This window comes from Sus scrofa, chromosome 6 (genome assembly GCF_000003025.6).
Source record: "Sus scrofa isolate TJ Tabasco breed Duroc chromosome 6, Sscrofa11.1, whole genome shotgun sequence".
NCBI classification, from domain to species: Eukaryota; Metazoa; Chordata; class Mammalia; order Artiodactyla; family Suidae; genus Sus; species Sus scrofa.
Genome location: NC_010448.4, coordinates 58388091 through 58407398, shown reverse-complemented (window position 1 = coordinate 58407398; position 19308 = coordinate 58388091). Strand labels below are relative to the sequence as shown.

At 53.1% G+C, this 19308-nt stretch overlaps 2 protein-coding genes across 5 annotated transcripts; one reads left to right on the top strand and one right to left on the bottom strand.

Annotated features, from left to right (window-relative positions):
• LOC100514465 (beta-1,4-galactosyltransferase 3-like) lies at positions 104-11703 on the bottom strand. Of its 4 annotated transcripts, XM_013995129.2 has the most exons (7): positions 10459-10623; positions 5952-6232; positions 3993-4228; positions 1920-2107; positions 1260-1382; positions 975-1079; positions 604-893 (listed from the first exon to the last, which is right to left on the bottom strand). In XM_013995129.2, exons 1-7 carry the CDS (start codon positions 10500-10502, stop codon positions 755-757), a joined length of 1116 nt encoding a protein of 371 aa, XP_013850583.2. In that variant the 5' UTR covers positions 10503-10623; the 3' UTR covers positions 604-754. The 4 variants fall into 4 exon arrangements, with proteins under 4 accessions (XP_020950589.1, XP_013850583.2, XP_020950588.1 ...); XM_021094930.1 differs by lacking the exon at positions 975-1079 and having other exon boundaries at positions 104-893; XM_021094929.1 differs by lacking the exons at positions 5952-6232; positions 10459-10623 and adding an exon at positions 11418-11703.
• Positions 10890-18753, top strand: LOC100516084 (cytoplasmic tRNA 2-thiolation protein 1). The gene is made up of 2 exons (XM_021094932.1): positions 10890-11921; positions 14245-18753. Exons 1-2 carry the CDS (start codon positions 11792-11794, stop codon positions 14784-14786), a joined length of 672 nt encoding a protein of 223 aa, XP_020950591.1. The 5' UTR covers positions 10890-11791; the 3' UTR covers positions 14787-18753.

Genomic DNA, 19308 nt, shown 5'->3' with positions numbered 1-19308 from the left:
TCTGTGGCTGCTTTTGTGTTCCAGCGGCAGAGCCGTAGTCTGCAAGCTGAAAATACTTACTATCTGGCCTTTACAGCAGAAGTCTGCCAACACTTGATATACACACACACTCATTACGATGCTCATAAGCACATACCTATATAAGTATTTTCACAAATATCAGACCATATCATACACATATATGCACTCATTCTTTTCACTCTAATACTGCTGCTGCAATGACTGCATTGGTTTTCTACCAGTATGTGGACACACTGTAATTTATTCAACTATCCTCACATTTTTTTTATAATTCCTTCCTTTTCCCACTTTCCCCAAGAAAGCAGCAGAAGAGCATGATCTGTAATGGACAGGCCCAGGAGCCAGGTTCCTGTACTTGGTTCTCTACCCATCAGGAAATGTATTTAACTCACCTGCCCTGGCTTTCAAAAGGAAGATGACAGCAGCGCTACCCCACAAGTTCTTGTGAGGTGCACACGGGTGGATATGCCTTAAGCACTTTGAACTGCAAGGAGAGAACTAGAATCTGGGGCATTGGGGTGAGACTGAATGGATGGAAATGGGAGGACGCAGGTTAGGGATGGCAGAGAGGAGAAGCGAGTATTACAATAAACCCTCCTTTAATACGAAGCCAGGTTGGGGGGGTGAGGCTGCGGGAAAGAAACCCAATGCCCAAAAAAAAAGAAAGAAAGAAAGAATCCAGATGTGCTGGGTGGGAGGGGTGGGGGATTCCAGCCCCGCCTCCAGACAGCCGTCAGCCGGGCACCGAGGGGCTGATGTCCACAGTGAGATTGGTGTAGAGGGGTTGCAGCTCCTTGGAGAGCAGTCTGTAGTCCAGCAAGTCTGTGCCATTGGGCCGCCACTTGTGGCGGATCAGAGCCTGAAGGCCAGGACTGGCAGGAGGGGCAGTCGTGTGAGCCTCGGGCGTGGGGACAGGCCTAAGACTGGCTGCCCATCCCTGAACCTTCGCTCACCTCGGGGGGCTCTGCTCTTGGCTGGGGTCCGGCCCCTCCTCCAGCATGTGGTAGCGGCCAAACAGCAGGTGGGGCCGCAAGAGGGGCATCCCGCTTAGCTTCAGCCTTACAGGGGAGATGGCATGGACATGATGCCTGTCACCTCTGCTCTGGTCCCCATGACACAGCCAGCCCCTCAGGCCAGAGAAGCTCATGTCCCCTCTCAGTCCGGGGCAGCCCCCTTTCTGCCACACTGTGGAGGGACCTGCAGCTCCCTGCACTAGGACCCAGAGAAGCGCCCCCTACCTGGCAGCGATGTCATCGTCCTCACGACCCCAGCCCCAGTGTGTGCTGGGGAAGCCATTTATCCTCAGGTAGTGAATGGGCCGCAGGGCAAACACCCCTCCCAGGTAGCCTCGGTAGGGCAGCCTGGAGAGGCAGAGAGGGTTGGAAGGGCAGGGAGTTGCAGGCAATAGGCTCTGGCCCCTTTCTGACCAGGATCTCCCAGGTTCACTTTCTGGTGAAGCCATTCTCCACTCACCCCTGCGATAATCTCTCCCCTGACCCCTGGGATGTCTCCATGCCTGATCTTGGGGTAACCCTTCCCTTCACCCTTGAGATGGCCCCCATTGGACCCTGGGAGATCCCCTCCCTGAACCATCTGACAGGCCTAACTTGTGACTCCATCCGTGGCCCCTCCTTTCGCAAGCTCCCCTTCTCTGCCCTGTTACAGCCTCTCTGTCTACCGCGTTAAGGGCACCCTGATTGCCCCATTGATAACCACTCCCTCTCCCACTGGAAGAAGGCTCCTCGCCATCCACAAGGCCTTTCTCTAGGCCCGCTGTCCCCTCCCAGCCTGGACCCCAGAGATCAGGGCCTGGGCTGTGCAGATGGGCAGGCCAAGGGCCCGGGAAGGGCTGAGCCCGGCCAGCAGTCCCCCACAGGCAGTCCCTTCCCTCCGCCTACTTGTAGTTGAACTTGTCAATGGCCACCGCCACATGGGCAGGGAAGATGTCACAGATGTAGAGGTTGCGGTCGTCCTCTGGGAGTAGGTTCACGTCGTGGAAGAAGACACAGTCCCAGTCCTCATCCTGCATGGCCTCCCAGAAGCCCACATTGCGCAGCTTGCCCCGGTTGAAGGCAGTGCTGTTCACCTGCGGTAGATGGTGATGCTGGGCGCTGCGGTCACCTGTGGGCGGTAGGGTGCCCCCACCTGCCAGGCCTGTCCTGTCTCACCTCTTCGAATGCCATTCTCCTGCCTGGAACCCCCTTCTTATTCCCACAGGAGAGATGGAAAACCAGGATGTGGCCAAGAAGGTGCCGTTCAAAGGTTACCTGGGGAAACTTTCATGGATCCCCCCACCCCCGTCCTAGGCAGAGTCAGTATCTTCGGCCTCTCAGCTCTCCCTCCTGGGCCGTCCTCAAGGCTCTCGAGATGATCACCTTCAAGAGGCCATCAGAGGGAGGCAGTGGTCAGGCGTGGTTGTCTCAGTTTCTGTTCCTACTAGACAAAGACTAGGTCTGATGCCCAGGGTAGGGTCTGCCTCTCCTCCTCTTCTTCCTTCATCTTCTTTTTTTGGTCTTTTTTCTTTTTAGGGCTGTGCCTGTGGCATATGGAGGTTCCCAGGCTAGGGGCTGAATAGGAGCTGTAGCTGCTGGCCTATTTCACAGCCACAGCAATGCGGAACCCATGCCACATCTTCGACCTGCACCACAGCTCACAGCAATGCCGGATCCTTAACCCACTGAGCGAGGCTAGGGATTGAACTCACACCCTCGTGGATACTAGTTGGGTTCAATAACCACTGCGCCATGACAGGAACTCCTCATCATTATCTTCACCCCCACCTTAGTCATAGCCATGATCACTTATCACCGTGATGTGCAGCATCAGCATCACCACCATCATCACTACCATCTTCAACACCGTGGACAGAGTCACCCAACCTCCATCGTCACTACTGCCAACACCATCACATCATGACCATCATGACTGCCACCACTATCATCACCATCACCACCAACATGACCACCGCCACCACCATCACTGGTATTACCATCACCGTCATCACGGTCACAGTCACTACCACCATCACCTTCATCACGGTCACTGTCTTCACCCCCTTCAACACCGTCCACAGTCACTTAACCGCCGTCATCACTAGTTCCATCATCACCATCACCACCACCAGTACCTCCAACATCACCACTGTCGGCAGCAGCAGTATCATCTTAATCATCACCATCACTACCAGAATCATCGCCACCAAAACCATCCTCGCTACCACCATCAACCTAATCACCATCATCAGTATCACTATCACTTACTGAGCACCTATCACATGCCGGCCATTGGCTTCACTGCTTAACATTCATTAACTCAATGAGTCCTTGTCTCATGAAGGAGAAAGCAGGGGGACAGCACACAAGTTCCCAAGTTTACACCTAGTTATACCAAGTAGTAGTGTGATGAATGGATGAATGGGTGGAAGACTGGTCCCACTCTCAGACCACACAGGGAGAAATGGGTAAGGCCGAAATTTCAAATATGCATGTAACAGACCCCAAACCCAGTGCTTTAATTTACCTCTTAGGGTAAGAGCCCAACCAGACCAGCCCTGGTCCCAGAGAGACCCAGACTCAGTGGGAATGAGCCTTTCCCCTCACATAGCTCTTCAAGCTCATCTCAGATGCATCCAGTCTAGACTAAACCTACAGCCCTTGGCTCTGGCTTCTCCCAAGTTCTCCTTTTTTTTTTCCTTTGGTGGGGGCACACCTGTGGCATGTGTAAGTTCCCAGGCCAGGGATCGAACCCGTGCCACAGCAGTAACCCAAACCGCCACTGCGACCACACCGGATCTTTAACCCACTGGACTGTAAGGGGACTCCCCAAGTTCTTCCGACTCATCAGTCCTGCGCCCCCACCTCTTGATACCCTCTGGTCCAGACACTCAGTTCAGAGTGATGACTCCAGCTGTGACTCTCCAAGGCCAGGCCCAGACCCCTCTGCCCTCCTGGCCCTCCCCATTCTTGCCACACCTGGTTCACCACGTAGATGCCATAGTGCAGTTGCTGGCGCTGCAGGAAGGGGTGCAGGTGGAAGAGCAGATGCTGCAGGTGCCGGGCCTGCCCATAGTAGGGCACCACTACTGCGGTGTGGTGGTGTGTCCAGCAGTCGGGTGGCCAGTACTGGCCTCCCAGCTCCACCAGGGGGTTCTTTTCCACCACTTGCTCCATCGTCAGGTTCTCTGGGATCATCACCTTCAGGGGGCCATCTGAGAGAGGCAGGGACCAGCGGTGGTCAGGGACCTACTGCAGACACCCCACAACCCAGCTGTATTGGGTTAAATCATGTCCCCCACAAATTCACACCCACCCAGAACTTCAGTATGTGACCTTATTTAGAAAAAGGGTTTTTGGAGTTCCCGTCGTGGCTCAGTGGTTAGCGAATCCGACTAGGAACCATGAGGTTGTGGGTTTGATCCCTGCCCTTGCTCAGTGGGTTAACGATCCGGTGTTGCTGTGAGCTGTGGTGTAGGTCGCAGACACGGCTCGGATCCTGTGTTGCTGTGGCTCTGGCGTAGGCTGGCAGCTACAACTCCGATTAGACCCCTAGCCTGGGAACCTCCATATGCTGCGGGAGCGGCCCAAGAAATGGCAAAAAGACAAAAAAAAAAGGGGTTTTGAGGATGTAATAGGTTAAAAATAGGGTCATCCTGGATTGGGGGGCCCTCAATCCAGTCACCAGGGTCCTTATAAGGCTGTGTGATGGCCCAGGGAGAAAGTGGCCATGGAGGCAGAAATCAGTGATCTTCCCACAAGCCAAGCAACGCCAAGGATTGCCAGCAACCACTGGGAGCTAGCACAGAGGACCGGGATGCTTCCAGAAGAAACTGACCCTTGACCATACCCTGACCTCGGACTTTTGGCCTCCAGAACTGAGGGAATAACCTGCTGCTGTTTCAAGCCCCCCAGTTCGTGGTACTTTGTCAGGGCAGCCCCAGGAAACCAACATACCAGGACAAAGGGCTCTGAGCTGCCCCCGCCAGCTCCAAACGTCCTGGCCTCCTGGTATTCCCGCCACCTCTTCACTCCCCTCTCTGATCCTCCCCTCATCTCTCCCTGGCTCTCACACCTCTCTCTTCCCTCCCTCAGCAAACTCATCACCTCCCGCTGCTCTCCTTCCTATGGGCTCTGATGATGCTCAATCAGCTTCCTGAGCTCCAAGCTGTCTCCTCCTGGGCGGTTCTCAGGCCGACCTCCTCAGCCTGTGAAATGCCTCAGAGAGAGTTCCCTCTCTCCCTGGGGGCGCCACTGTCCATCACCCCCAGCTGCACCTCTTCTTTCTGCAGCAGAAAGACTGTCACAAGGCTATCTCTTGTCCAACAGTGCAGGGGACACCAGCACTCTCGACACGCTTCCTACTGAAAGGTGAGTCTGTCTCTACCCCTTAAACCTGGGTGAGCTTTTATGATTCTGATGAATGGATCAGGGCAGAAATGAAGAACGCTGTGTGGCTTTGGAGACTAGATCATAAAAGGCCATTTGGCTTCTGCTCTGTTTATGTGAAGACTTGCCATGCAAGCTCAGAGGCCATGCTGGGAGGAAGCCCAACTCGCCATAGGGCAAGACCCTAAGACCATATGAAGAGACTGAGGTGCCCGGCCAGCTCCTGGTTGCTTCTACCCCTGCTGTTCTTAACTCCAGCCTCAGTGTACTCCAAATACATGAAAAACCTGGACCACGGCTGCCCAGCTGGGATGGCCCTCAAATTCCTGACCCCCACACATTTTGAGAGTTAATGACTCTTTAAAGACACTAAGTTTGGGGGCATTTCATTTTGATGCAGCCACAGATAACCAGCACACTCTCCATCACCTCTGGCCACCAGGCCCACTGCCTTCTGCTCCCCAGTCCTTCCCCGCTCCTCAGGGATTACTGCCAGCTCCCCGAAGCCCAAGGTGGGGCTGGGGGCATAGGAGGCCCCCGCAAGCTTACTAATGTAGGGCGAGATGGCGGGGCAGTTAGGCAGATCCTCGTCGCTGAGGTCCATGGGGTGGATCTGGCTGAGGTTGGAGTACACGTCCCAGGAAGGGAGTCCGGCAGAGGCAACCTGAGCCAGGAAAGGCAGCCCCTCTGCTTCCTCTGGCTTGGCTTGTATTAGGAAGCGCAGGAAGGAGGTGAAGCCCTGGCCGCGGTGGTTCTGGTAGAGGAACATTCCCACCAACAGCAGCTGCACCCCCAGAAATAACAACAGGAGCCCCCTCTGCTGTTCCATTCTGGGAAAGGAAATAGAAGGTCATTCCTCTCACCTCACAAACCCCTCACTCTTGCCCAGAGAGGGTGGGGGGCTCCGTCCACTCTCCCTGCCCATCATTCCCTGACTGAGTCAGCATTCTCTGCAGAGGGGAGACCGGAGCGAGAGGCTTGCCCAGGCCGCTCAAGGTTCAATTTTTCCAGTTTTACCATTGTTGTTGTTGTTTTTGTCTACCTGATTCCTTACTGAGAGACAGTAGTAAAATGTTAGTGCTTCTGGAACGTGCCAATTTCTTCTTGTCATCCCCTAACTTTAGTTTTATTTGGGGGAGGACTATGTTGTTAGGTGCATCTGAGTTTAGAACTGTTCTGGCATCCTGGTTATTCCTTTTGAATTTGTGATATGACACTTTATTACTGACAGTGCTTTTGGATTCAGTATCTGTTTTGTTTAGTGGTTGATGTGGCTGAACTTAGATTTCTTTGAGTTATTTTCCTGGTTTATCTTTTTCCTCCCTTTTACTTTCATACTTCCTAGTCTTTATTCGTTAGATGTGGGTCTCATGCATACAGCATATAACATTTTTTTTTTCTTAACTCTTCTGGTGATGAGATAATTTCCCTGGTTCCTATTTCTTCCATGGCAATTTTTTTTTTTTTTTTTTTTTTACTTTTTAGGGCCCCACTTGTGGCATACGGAGGTTCCCAGGATAGGGGCTGAATCGGAGCTGCAGCTGACGGCCCACACCACAGCCACAGCAACGCCAGATCCAAGCCAAGTTTGCAACCTACACCACAGGTCACGGCAACACCAGGGATCAAACCCCACAACCTCATGGTTCCTAGTCGGATTCGTTTCCATTGAGCCATGATGGGACCTCCGTGGCAAATCTTTTTTAAAATTGTATTTCTTAACAATTTCTGCCTACCTAAACCAACACCAAGCTTTTAAGGTTTTATTGACTAATACAGTTGACAAGGGGAGTCCTGACGTTAATTAAACATTTCCCTTGGTGCTGGTCCATTTCATCCTCAAAGCCACCCTCTAATATCTCAGAAAAGGATGCTGAGGCCTGAGGCCACTCAGATGTGAGAAAAGATCATGAATTTGATCCAGTCTCATGTGTGTGTCTTCAAGGAGTCCTTGCCTGACTGAGGGTGTCTTGGGGGGGCGGGGATGGGAGAAGTCAGGGAACACTTCCCCAAAAAGGTAGCATCTGGTTAGGTCCTGAAAGATGAGAAGGTATTTTCGACGTGGGGGAAGGGCGTTCTGGGCAGGCAGATGGAGGCGCCACAGAGCACGGTGTGCTGGAGTAAATGGTAGCTAACATCTAAGAAGGCTTATGGGGACCAAGAGCTGTTCTGAGCACTCAACACGTACCTCATCTCAACCTCGGCACCACTGACATTTTGGGCAGGCCTGTTCTTTGCTGTGGGGTAGAGATTTAGTAATATTGCTAGCTGCTATCTACTGGATGCCAGTGTCCCTGACCCCCATGGTGACAACCCTAACCTTTCCAGAAGCCCCTAACACCAACTCAGTCTTTCCCCCAATACACCAACACATGAAACTTTTTTTTTTTTTTTTTTTTTTTTTTTTTTGCTTTTTAGGGCTGCACCTGCCACATATGGAGGTTCCCAGGCTAGGGGTCCAATCGGAGCTACAACTGCCAGCCTACGCACAGCCACAGCAACCTGGATCCAAGCCGAGTTTGCAACCTACACCAAGGCTTATGGCAACGCTGGATCCTTAACCCACTGAGCGAGGCCAGGATCAAACCTGAAACCTCATGATTCCTAGTCAGATTCATTTCCACTGTGCCACGATGGGAACTCCAACATATGAAACTAAATGTTTGCAAAGCATCCATGAGAAACCTCTGTTCAGACTGTGCCAGTTCGCGGATGAACATGGCCACTAAGGACTAGAGGAACTGGTCCCATTTTCAAACACTGCCAATTACTGCTGCTGCAGGGAAGTGACATAAGGAACCAGAACACTGTCCTCCACTCTATTCACAGCACTTCCCAAGCGCCAAGCACTGTTCTTACACATTTATTACATATGTCAAATGATTTAGTTCTTCCAAAGCAACTGCTATTATTACCCCCATTGAACAGGGGACGCATAGAAAGGTTAAGTCACTTACTCAAGGTTACACAACTAGGTAAGTGGTACACAGAGTCATCAGGGACTTTTCCATCCTCTTTTTTTTTAAATTCATGCCCAGCTTAAGACAACCCTTTTTTTTCTTACTAAGGTCTCACTCAAAAATATGTGCAGGGTGTGGAGATGTGCTTAAATACTTTGAGAAACTTTCAAAGCAGGAGAATAAAACCAACCCTAAACACTAAATATGTCTACTAGTTTAGGGGTAGAAAACCAAGACACAGCAGAATACCACTTAAGCCAGGGCTCCTTAGCCTCAGCACTACTGTTTTTTTTTGCTTTTTTAGGGCCGTACCAGCAGCATATGGAGGTTCCCAGGCTAGGGGTCCAATCGGAGCTGTAGCCGCCGGCCTACACCACAGCCACATCAACTCCAGATCCTCCTTAACCCACTGAGTGAGGCCAGGGATCCAACCTGCATCCTCATGGATATTAGTTGACTAATTGAGTTCATTACCGCTGAGCCACAATGGGAATTCTTTTTTTTTTTTTTTTTTTTTGGTCTTTTTGCCTTTTCTAGGGCCGCCCCGTGGCCTATAGAGGTTCCCAGGCTAGGGGTCTAATCAGAGCTGTAGCTGCCACAGCCACAGCAACTCCAGATCCTTAACCCACTGAGCGAGGCCAGGGATCGAACCCACCACCTCATGGTTCCTAGTTGGATTCGTTTCCGATGAGCCACAACGGGAACTCGACAGCACTATTGTTGTTTGGGGCTGGATGACTGTGCTGCAGGAGTCAGTACAAGGTATACTGACCGACATCCCTGGCCTGTCTGCCAGACACCAATCACACTCTTCCCCTTGCACCCCAGCTGTGACAACCAAAAGTATCTCTAGGCACTGCCAAGTGTTCTCCGGGGGACAACCTCCCCCCACCCCGAGAACTGCCTCAGACTATGTGTCAGTTTGCTGAGATTTTAAAATCCCCAACTCGGCTTGCTTCCAAAGAAAACTTAGGCCTGGCCCAGAAAAGGCAGCCATGCCTGATTAGGAGAATTAAATGAGATGGAAATGGTAAAAGCTTATGGTTTGGGCAATAACACTTTCCTGTTAATGCATTTATTTTCAAACACTCTGGGAAGGGGGTCCTATTATTAATACCCCCATTTACAGATGAGAAACTTGAGATGCTGCAAGGAAAGTACAGAGCCTGATGACTGGCACATGCTGAAGCACTTATTAAATGTTTTTGTCGTCGCCTGCACCCCCCATGCCCTGGTTAGCAGCACCTGTATCCTCTGGGCTCCTGTCGTCCCTTATATCTGGACTCTCCACATCCAGCTTTGTGATCCCTCTCTCCTCAACCAGGCTTGATACACCTGCATCCTAGAGGACAGAACCTGGCACACAGGAAGCCTCAAGAGACAATTAACGAACAAATGAGCCCCATGACCAGGATTCAACCAACAGGTTCTGACACCCAAATGCCCCGTATCACCACCCCTCAAGGGCTTCACAGGGTAGAGACAAAAGGATCTCAGAACATGCAGAAGAGGGAGCAGTTTGGGCTTTGGAAGGAGCCCGAGGGCTTGCACCTGAGGCACAAGGCTCCGGCTGACTTCTTGGGAAGGTGCTCCGTTTTTTGGTTTAGGAGGCTTGTGCCCCAAGGAACCCCCGTCCTCATGTATCTCACCTACCCTCCATCCCGAGCTCTGTCATTGACAGCACCAGGCAGGAGATGTGCGCATTTGTCACTGACCCACGCATGCGTATAACTGCTCACCGCGTTCATGCCCCGAGCCCCGTGCACGCGCAGAGAACCACAAACCGCTACCCATCAGATCCGAGCACAGCTAACGCCCCCAGCCCCCACGGAGTGGCCCTCGGCCTGGGAGCACACCCACGTCTGCGGGGGCGCGCGCAGGAGCCCAAACGGTATCGCCCAGCGATGCGGGCCAATCCTTGGAATCAATCCAGCGCCCTTGCTGCCTCTCCCTTTAGCATCCGCATCCCCTTCTCGTCCCACTCCAACCACAAACTCTATCATACTCCCACAAGGGCAGAAAACCTGAAAAACATCCATCTTTGGAATAAACTCAGGGCGCAGAGCCGGGAAGCACCCAGAAATTACACGCCGCACCTGCTCACGCGCAAGCGCACCCGGGAATCGAACCGGGGAGGCATGGAGCCCTCTGGGAGCCGTAGGCGGAGCGAGAGACGTCGCCGTGAGGACCGCAGGGAGTTGTAGGCCCCGCTTGCCCGACCACAGTAAGCGAGGAAAGCAGCCGCAGGGACACCTGGGAGTCGTTGGCCGGCAGACCCAAAGCCTTCTGGGAGTGGTAGTTCTTTCAACCCGCTTCCGCGTTTTCTCGCGCCTACACCTCCCCGAGCGCGTTCTGCTCAGGTGAGTGCCTCCTCCCGCGGCCGGCCCAACCCGGGCCCTTTGCCGCACTGCGCTGGGGGAGTCGATAGCCTCCATATCTCTCCCCCACGCATTTGACATGCGTCCCTGGGGAGCTGGCACGCCCCTCCGTGATCCCCTAACGCCTATATATATCCCCGCGGCCCTCCGGGCTGGAGAGCCCTACGCAGCCCGTGTCCCCGCATTGCACTCTGCTGGCCAGGTCTGACTCCTTGTTCCCAACCCCAAAATGGGTGCGGTGCGAGTGCACCCTCTTCTGTCCTGATTACAACCTAGAATGGTCAGGGCTGGCCTGGGTGATGATGGGACAGACATCAAAGCCTAGAGGAGGCGCCAGACCCAGCCCAGAGTTCCAGAAAGACTTCCAGGGCAAAGGACCTCTAATCTACCATGCTCAAACCAAATTTCAGATTCTCTGCTCTAACCTTACCCTTCTCACAATATTTCCCCATTCTTCCCTAACCCCCACCTCCTTGCTAAGAAATGGCCTCACTATCCTTCCAAACGCTTAAGCCAAAACAAAAACTTGGACTTATCCCGAGTCCTCTGTTTCTCTCATCCACTGCCCTCCCCCAAGACTTTTAAGAATCCCATCTGCTTTGTCTCCGGAAGAGATCCAGAACTGGACCTCTTCTCCCACTGTCTCCACTCTGCTTCGAGCTCTCGCTGCTGCTTACCTGGAGCTGCTGGAGCCTCCTCACTGGTCTGCCCATGCCGGTCAGCCCTTGCCGCGCTTCGCCCTCTATTCGCACGCAGACCAAGGGATCCTGTGAAAATATAAAGTAGATCCTGGCTTCTCCTGTGCTGGCTGAAGACTGTTCCAAATAACGGGTTTACTCTGGGCGCCTCGGGCGGCAAGGACTCCACCGTGCTGGCGCACGTGCTGCGCGAGCTGGCCCCGCGCCTGGGCATCTCGCTGCGCCTCGTGGCCGTGGACGAAGGCATCGGCGGCTACCGGGACGCGGCGCTGGCGGCCGTGCGGCGGCAGGCGGCGCGCTGGGAGCTCCCGCTCACCGTCGTGGCCTACGCAGACCTCTTCGGGGGCTGGACGATGGACGCCGTGGCCCGCAGCACGGCCGGTTCCGGCCGCAGCCGCGCCTGCTGCACCTTCTGCGGGGTCCTGAGGCGCCGGGCTCTGGAGGAAGGGGCGCGCCTCGTGGGAGCCACGCACGTCGTGACGGGTGAGCGCAGGCGCAACGCCTAAAGGACGGCGTGGGAGGGAACGTGTGCATGCGCGGGCGAGGGGCAGGCACAGTAAGGGGCCTGGGGCGCGCACAGTAAGGGGCCTGGGGCGCATGCCCAGGAAGTGGTATCGCCGCCTGTACGTTTTAATTGAAGCGTCTCAGGAAGAAGTGGCTCTCCACGCCCACGGAAGATTTGTGAGCGTAGTGTGTACGTGTCCATGGGCGGTCATGGCAAGCTTTTGAGTCACTGCCATCATCTTGGTGTACACACACACACACACACACACACACACACACACAGGCAAACGGGGCTGGGGAGTTGGTACTCTATAGGGGCTAGGGCCATGGTTGTCTGCCCTTTTTTTTAAAATGACATTCTTTGTATCCCTTTTCACAAAAGGAGGGGTGTAAAGGGGTATCTCCCATCACAAGCCATCTATAGCCTGTGAGTTCCCGTTGTGGTTCAGCAGGTCAAGAACCCGACTAATACCCATGAGGATGAGGTTCGAACCCTGGCCTTGCTCAGTGGGTTAAGCGTTCTAGCAGTCTCTGGCAAAAGTCACATGTGAATGGGATCTGGCTTGCCGTGGCTGTGGCATAGGCGCGGCAGCTGCAGTTCCAATTCTGCCCCTAGCCGGGGAACTTACCTATGTCTCAGGTTTGGCGAAAGAAAGAGAGGGAGGGAGAAAGGAAAGAAAGAAAGAAGGAAGGAGGGAAGGAAGGGGAGGAGGAGGAGGAAGAAAGGAAGGAGCCATCCATTGTCTGAAACACAATTGTGTCTTTTAACTCCTTTTCTCTACTGGCTTCTCTTCTCTGATAACTCTCTTATTCTGCCCCAATTATTACTTCAACTAATAATCATTGACCAATTATTGTGTACCAGATGCAAGCCATGTAGCCCAGAACAAACCCCCTAACCTCTGTTTCCTTTTTTACATAATAGGGATATTAATAATATCTAGGACCTAGAGTTATTGGGAAGTTGGGTGGATCACGGGAATTACATGCAAAGCACTTAGACAAGACACTGAAACGGTAAATGTTACATGGCAACCATGTAAGTTTTTGCCATTATGAAGCTGCACAAGGCAGTCTCTGCTCCTGCCCGTTTCTCACATGCATAATTATAACCTAGTAAGTACTACTAAGAAAAATTATACAGGAGGGCCTAGTGAAAGGGTGGCTAGGTTGAAGGATAAAGAGGGAATTAGTGTTCTGAGCAGAGGAAACAGTGTGTGCAAAGGCCCTGAGGAGGGGAAGTAAGGCCCATTTGAGAAGCCCTAAGACCAGGCTCAAGTATGACAAGCTGCAGAATAAGTAGAGATTTAGCTTCCATTTTACCGTGACTGTTGTGTAAATATGCACTTATATATATATACACGTAATAAATATTGTAACTTACTAGATGTATATCATCATATGAAGAGATAATTACCCTTTTATTCTTAATATATATAATGTGTTGCATTTGGCCTTTTTCTCTAAAGGACCGCACCCAGGGCATATGGACATTCCCTGGCTAGGGGTCAAATCCGAGCTACAGCTGCCAGCCTACACAGCAACAGGCTAGGGGTCAAGTCAGAGCTATAGCCAGGGCAACAGCAATGCCCGATCAGAGCCGCATCTGTGGCCTACACCACAGCTCACGGCAACGCAGGGATCCTTCACCCACTGAGCGAGGCCAGGGATGGAACCCACAACCTCATGGTTCCTAGTCAGAGTCGTTTCCGCTGCACCACGATGGGAAAGCCCTCCCTCATCTTTCCAAACACCGTCATCTGCGTTCCCAGAGGCATTTGCATCAACAGCCCACTTGAGGATCTCAATCAAATGCTGTTTTGACTTCTGCCCAGTCTGAAGTACGCTTTTTTTTCCCCCCCTAGGGTCACACCTGCGGGATATGGAGGTTCCCGGGCTAGGTGTCAAATCGGAGCTGTAGCCACTGGCCTACATCACAGCCACAGCAATTCAGGATCTGAGTCGCGTCTGCGACCCACACCACAGCCCATGGCATGCCGGATCCCTAACCCACTGAGCGAGGCCAGGGGTCGAACCTGCAACCTCATGGTTACTAGTCGGCTTCATTTCCGCTGAGCCACAACAGGAACTCCTGAAGTACACTTTTGACTGAGACTGAAATGATTTTTGTAGCATTAAGTGCTTTCCCTCCCTATATGAAAGGGCACCTAGCGCGGTTCGCAATAAGTGGGGGGCAAATGAGGACACCCCAGTTGCTCCGAGCTGTTCTCTCCTCCTGCGGACCCTGCGGGCCCCCAGCGCTCCCTCCTGACCCGCCCCGTCTCTCCCCCCTCCCCCCCAGGACACAACGCCGACGACATGGCCGAGATGGTGCTCATGAACTTCCTGCGGGGCGACGCGGGCCGCCTGGCGCGGGGCGGGGGCCTGGGCTCGCCCGGCGAGGGGGGCGCCCTGCCGCGCTGCCGCCCGCTGCAGCTGGCCTCGCAGAAGGAGGTGGTGCTGTACGCGCACTTCCGCCGCCTCGACTACTTCTCCGAGGAGTGCGTGTACGCGCCTGAGGCCTTCCGCGGCCACGCGCGCGACCTGCTCAAGCAGCTGGAGGCGGCGCGGCCGTCGGCGGTGCTGGACCTCGTGCACTCGGCCGAGCGCCTGGCGCTGGCCCCGGCCGCGCGGCCCCCGCCCCCCGGCGCCTGCAGCCGCTGCGGGGCGCTGGCCAGCCGCGCGCTCTGCCAGGCCTGCGCCCTCCTGGACGGCCTGAACCGCGGCCGGCCCCGCCTGGCCATCGGCAAGGGCCGCCGGGGGCTGGACGAGGAGGGCCCGCCGGGGGCGCCGCCGCGGGAGCCGTCCGGGCGCCCGGCCTCCGAGCGCGCCCCCGCCTTCTAGAGACGCCCGCCCGCCCGATCTGCGCTGCGATCCGAGGGACGTGGCGATCCGACGCCGTGGCGATGAGACTGTGAAGAAACCCGAGTCACCCTCGGCCGGGCTGCGCGTGAGCTTGGGAGTGGGCCGGGATGCTGTTACCTGGGACACTGAGGAAGCTGGGGCTCCGGGTGCCTGGGGCTGGGGAGGAGGGACGGGGGCCTGGGGTTGCCCCTGGGTCTCAGACAGGAGAGGACTCAACGACTTTCGACTCCGGAGCGAGTGGAAATGAGGGGGCCGCTTGCCGGCACCTCTGCGGGGTCTGGGCCTGCTCAGGCAGTCCTAGTCCTTCTTGAGCGCCTACTGTGTGCCTGATGGTCCATGTTTGCTTGCAGTCGGATAAGTAAGCCCACGTGACTTCATGTCAATTACAGTAACCATGACAATTCTGTGCGAGTACTCCTCATGCTGCGGGCGCTGCACCATCTCATCTGCGCCAGGATCTCATTGCCTGTAGCCTGAGATCCATAACTGGCCTGAGGTCACCTCGCTGGAGAGAGACCCAGCTGGGGGCGGTGGACGTGCCTTGGCCCTCTTCTTACCCATTTTAGACTCTGTTATGTGTGGTCACTGGAGCACCTAGGTGAGAATGGCACCTTCCCAGAACCAGCATCCAGGAAGTAGCTCTGACTCCACTTGGGCGTCCTGGGGTGGAGAAGGTGCAAGGATGCACAGACCTTCTGCGTCCTCACAACCATAAGAGGCGTGTTGGGGAGAGGGCGACTCAGGGACACTCAGGTGCCAGTTGTTGCATGCCCTGCCTCCTCGCCAGACCCTAGCATTGGGGGAGAGGGATTGTGCTCAGACTCCAGGGTCCCCAGGATATGGATGTCAGGTGTCTGGGTCAGCACTTGGGATGGACAGAGGGAACCAGAGCTCAGAACAGTATGACAGGAGTTCCTGTTGTGGCTCAGTGAAAACGAATCCAACTAGGAACCATGAGGACATGGATTTGATCCCTGGCCTTGTTCAGCTGGTTAAGGATCCGGCGTTGCTGTGGCTGTGGTGTAGGCTGGCAGCTGTAGCTCCGATTTGACCCCTAGCCTGGGAACCTCCATATGCCTCAGGTGTGACCCTAAAAAGCCCCCCCAAAAAAAGTGTGACACCAGGAGGATACTTATTGCCATCCCCCAATGTCCTGCTTGTCCAGATGCCAGAGGTCCTGGCACCTTTGTTACTCATGAAGCAGTCACAGGTGGAGGTCCTCAAAAGGAAGTGGAAATGGCCCAAAGTCCTTGGTCCTCTTTTGCAGTATTTTTGTTTGTTTGTTTGGGGGGAGGGGTTGGCCACGCCCATGGCATGCAAAAGTTCCTGGGCCAGGGATTGAACCTGTGCCACAGCAGCAACCCCAGCCACAGCAGTGATAATGCTGGACCTTAACACACTGAACCATCAGGGAACTCCTCTTGTAGCTTTTGACCTGGTCTGTTTGTGGGCATAGGAGGATCATGGTCTATGTGGCTCCTTCCATAAATTAGATGCAGCCTCTTCTAGAATAAACCTAGAAATTTCCAGATGAGAGAAGGTCCAAGCGTGAGGAAGCCCTTTGTCCTACACAGTGTCCCCAGTTCTCATCCCTGCAGATCCTGCCCTTCATGCTTCTCCAAGTTGTACCCCAACGTGAAGACCAAGGACCCTACATAAAGTCTCACATGTTGCAGGAGTTCCGGTCGTGGCGCAGTGGTTAACGAATCCGACTAGGAACTATGAGGTTGCAGGTTTGATCCCTGGCCTTGCTCAGTGGGTTACGGATCTGGCATTGCCATGAGCTATGGTGTAGGTCGTAGATGTGGCTCAGATCCCACGTTGCTGTGGCTCTGGTGTAGGCCGGTGACTGCAGCTCCTATTGGACCCCTAGCCTGGGAATCTCCATGTGCCATGGGAGCAGCCCTAGAAAAGGAAAAACAAAACAAACAAACAAACAAAAAGTCGCGTGTTGCAGCCCACTTGCCACTCACAGCAGGGGAAGTGGCAGCAACTTGGGCTTGGATGGGGCAAGTCTGGGACCCCCTGACTCCACCCGATCAGTTCCTTCTTTCTGGAGATCAGGGGCAGCTGCAGAGGCAGGAGGCATCTGGACTCTCTCTGGACTCGGCTGCCCCAGTCCGACCTCATTCAGAAGCTCCCTTTCTCCCCCAAGAGAAGCCCTGGTGTCTTCTCACCCCAAGTGGCTTCTTCCATCCCACTCTCCACTCACTGCCTCTCCCACGTGTCCATTCTCATCCCCCTCGGAAAATGGATGGAGTGTGGTCTCGCTCTGCTCTCTTACATCTCTTGGACCACTCGTTCGGAGCAGGAGGGCGTGGGGGCCAGGACCTACCTGAAACAGAATCTTCTCTCTACTCCGTCTCTAAGCCCTGGTCTGATCACACAAGAAGCCTCAAGAAGGGATGGCTGAACTCAGACGCATCTGCAAGCGCCCCCTAGTGACCAGAGTCTGAAACGGAGAACTGGGGTGCTGGCTCCAGCCCCAGGAGTGAGTGTGATGTTTGCAGGTTTCTGGTGTCAATTTGAGTGCAGAAAGCCACCGGACTTGTTTGTGGGTCTGAGCCCATTCTCAAGTTTCCCAGGAGCCCTGCACTCCCACTTTCAGAATAAGTTCTAACTACCATACAATTCCTCCAGCCCCAGAAAGCCTCTCCTCTGGATGGCATCTATCATATCAAATCTACCCCCACTGCTACTTTTTCTTGACTCTGCCTGGCTTTCTCTGTCCTTCATGAAAAGTCTCCGTGCTGTGGTCCACTGGGGCCACCAGATCCTTTCCCTCATCTGACTGCTTACCCTTCATGGAGAATGAAGGAAGATTTGGAATTTATTTCTGTGACCCATCAGCTTAACCAGACTTCTGATACTTCAGTCCTTTCTTTGAGCTGAATCAGGACGTGGCAGAGCACCAAGCACAGAAAATGACCGTAAGACATGGTCTTGGTTATCCAGAGCTCCATGATAGCATGAGGAGGGATTAAAAGTAACAGCACAATATCAACCGACTGGAAACTGATGGGAGGAAGAGGAGGAATCAGACACAAAGGTTTTCTGCAGGGGGTGAGGGGGAAGGAATCCAGTGGCTTGTGAGAAATGCAGTTTCTGAGGTTAAATCCCCTCTTCTCAAGGATGAGGTTTTCAGGGGGAGAATAAGGAGGAGCTTGGCAGTTCTCTGACCAGCTCCTCTGTCCTGTAGGACAGAATCTCACCGACCCCCTTCCCCAGCCCTCTTTCCGCGGCATCTGAGACAGGTCCGGATCTGCCCCTAGGGGGCGCTCCACCCACCGTACCCGACCTGGGGAGCACCTCACAGAGGGGTTGACGCTGTCCATGGTTCTGGAGCATAGCGGGGCTCTGCGTTCAGGAAATCTTCAACTCTGCCAAAGATCCCACCCCTCAGGCACAAGGTCTCCAGCCATAGGCCAGAAGGACACCTAAGTTGGAGGGACATCAGAAAGGCTTTCTTGTGCACATTTCATTGACCTGCTTTCTCTCATACACGTGAACAGTTATTTCTTAACGTGCTGTACAAATAATTGAAGATTCATTAGCAGTATAACTATAGAGCAATGCTGCCAGTCCCCTTCAGACAAATTTTTTAAAAAAATTCAGAATTAGAATTATGTGGAAAAGTGAAATTCAAGCACTATTATTGGTTTATAATAATTTTAATAAGGTGAAAATATCTAGTCCCTTAAATGAAACTGGGGGGAGGGGAAATGTGCATTACTAAAGATAGTGATGAAATGGTTTTGGTGAACTTAAAAAGTTAATTTAGTAAATGTAACATAATCAGATAGAAAGCAACAATAAGATTGGCTCAATTATCTATATATCGGTGTTCTGCTTGCAGGATTGCCTACATAAAATGCCATACCACATGCCATTCTGTATGTGTCTGTGTATGCATCTTAGAAAATAAAACATTTTTAAAATTAAAAAAGAAAGGCTTTCTCTTAAAGTTAATGTTGGCATAGTATCTAATTTTGTCTCCTTTGACCTCTTTATCCTTATAATTTAGATGCATATATTGTAAAGAGTATATACTTGGAATAATAACTCTGTTTTTAACTGAAGCATTTATCCAACTTTTTTAAATGTCTTTCTAGGCCCCACCGTGCCATATGGAAGTTCCCAGGTTGGGGTCAAATTGGAGCTGCAGCTTCCAGCTATACCAAAGCCACAAGCAACCCAGGATTAAAGCTGCATCTGCAACCTACACCACAGCTCAGCGCAACGCTGGATCTTTAACCCACTGAGCAAGGCCAGGGAGCCAACCCGAATCCTCATGGATACTAGTTGGGTTCTTAACCCGCTGAGCCACAATGGATGCTCCCATTTATCCAATTTTATTCAATGTAAATATCCCATATTATTTTATTTTCCATATGTGTTGAAAAAGAAAAAAATTTTAAATTAAAAATTAAACAATAAAATTATCATTATGGAGTATAGATTATGAAGTGATATTTCAAGATAGTATTTGCTTTCTTCTGTT

Bases quoted from the DNA above. Each gene is read 5' to 3' on its own strand.
- LOC100516084 (XM_021094932.1), top strand. From the start codon at position 11,792: ATGGACGCCGTGGCCCGCAGCACGGCCGGTTCCGGCCGCAGCCGCGCC. The intron at 11,922-14,244 runs GTGAGCGCAGGC...CCTCCCCCCCAG, and splicing joins AGCCACGCACGTCGTGACGG to GACACAACGCCGACGACATG.
- LOC100514465 (XM_013995129.2), bottom strand. From the start codon at position 10,502: ATGCCTCCCCGGTTCGATTCCCGGGTGCGCTTGCGCGTGAGCAG. The intron at 1,383-1,919 runs GTAGGCGGAGGG...CTGCCTCTCCAG, and splicing joins ATTGACAAGTTCAACTACAA to GCTGCCCTACCGAGGCTACC. The intron at 1,080-1,259 runs GTAGGGGGCGCT...CTCCCCTGTAAG, and splicing joins GACGATGACATCGCTGCCAG to GCTGAAGCTAAGCGGGATGC.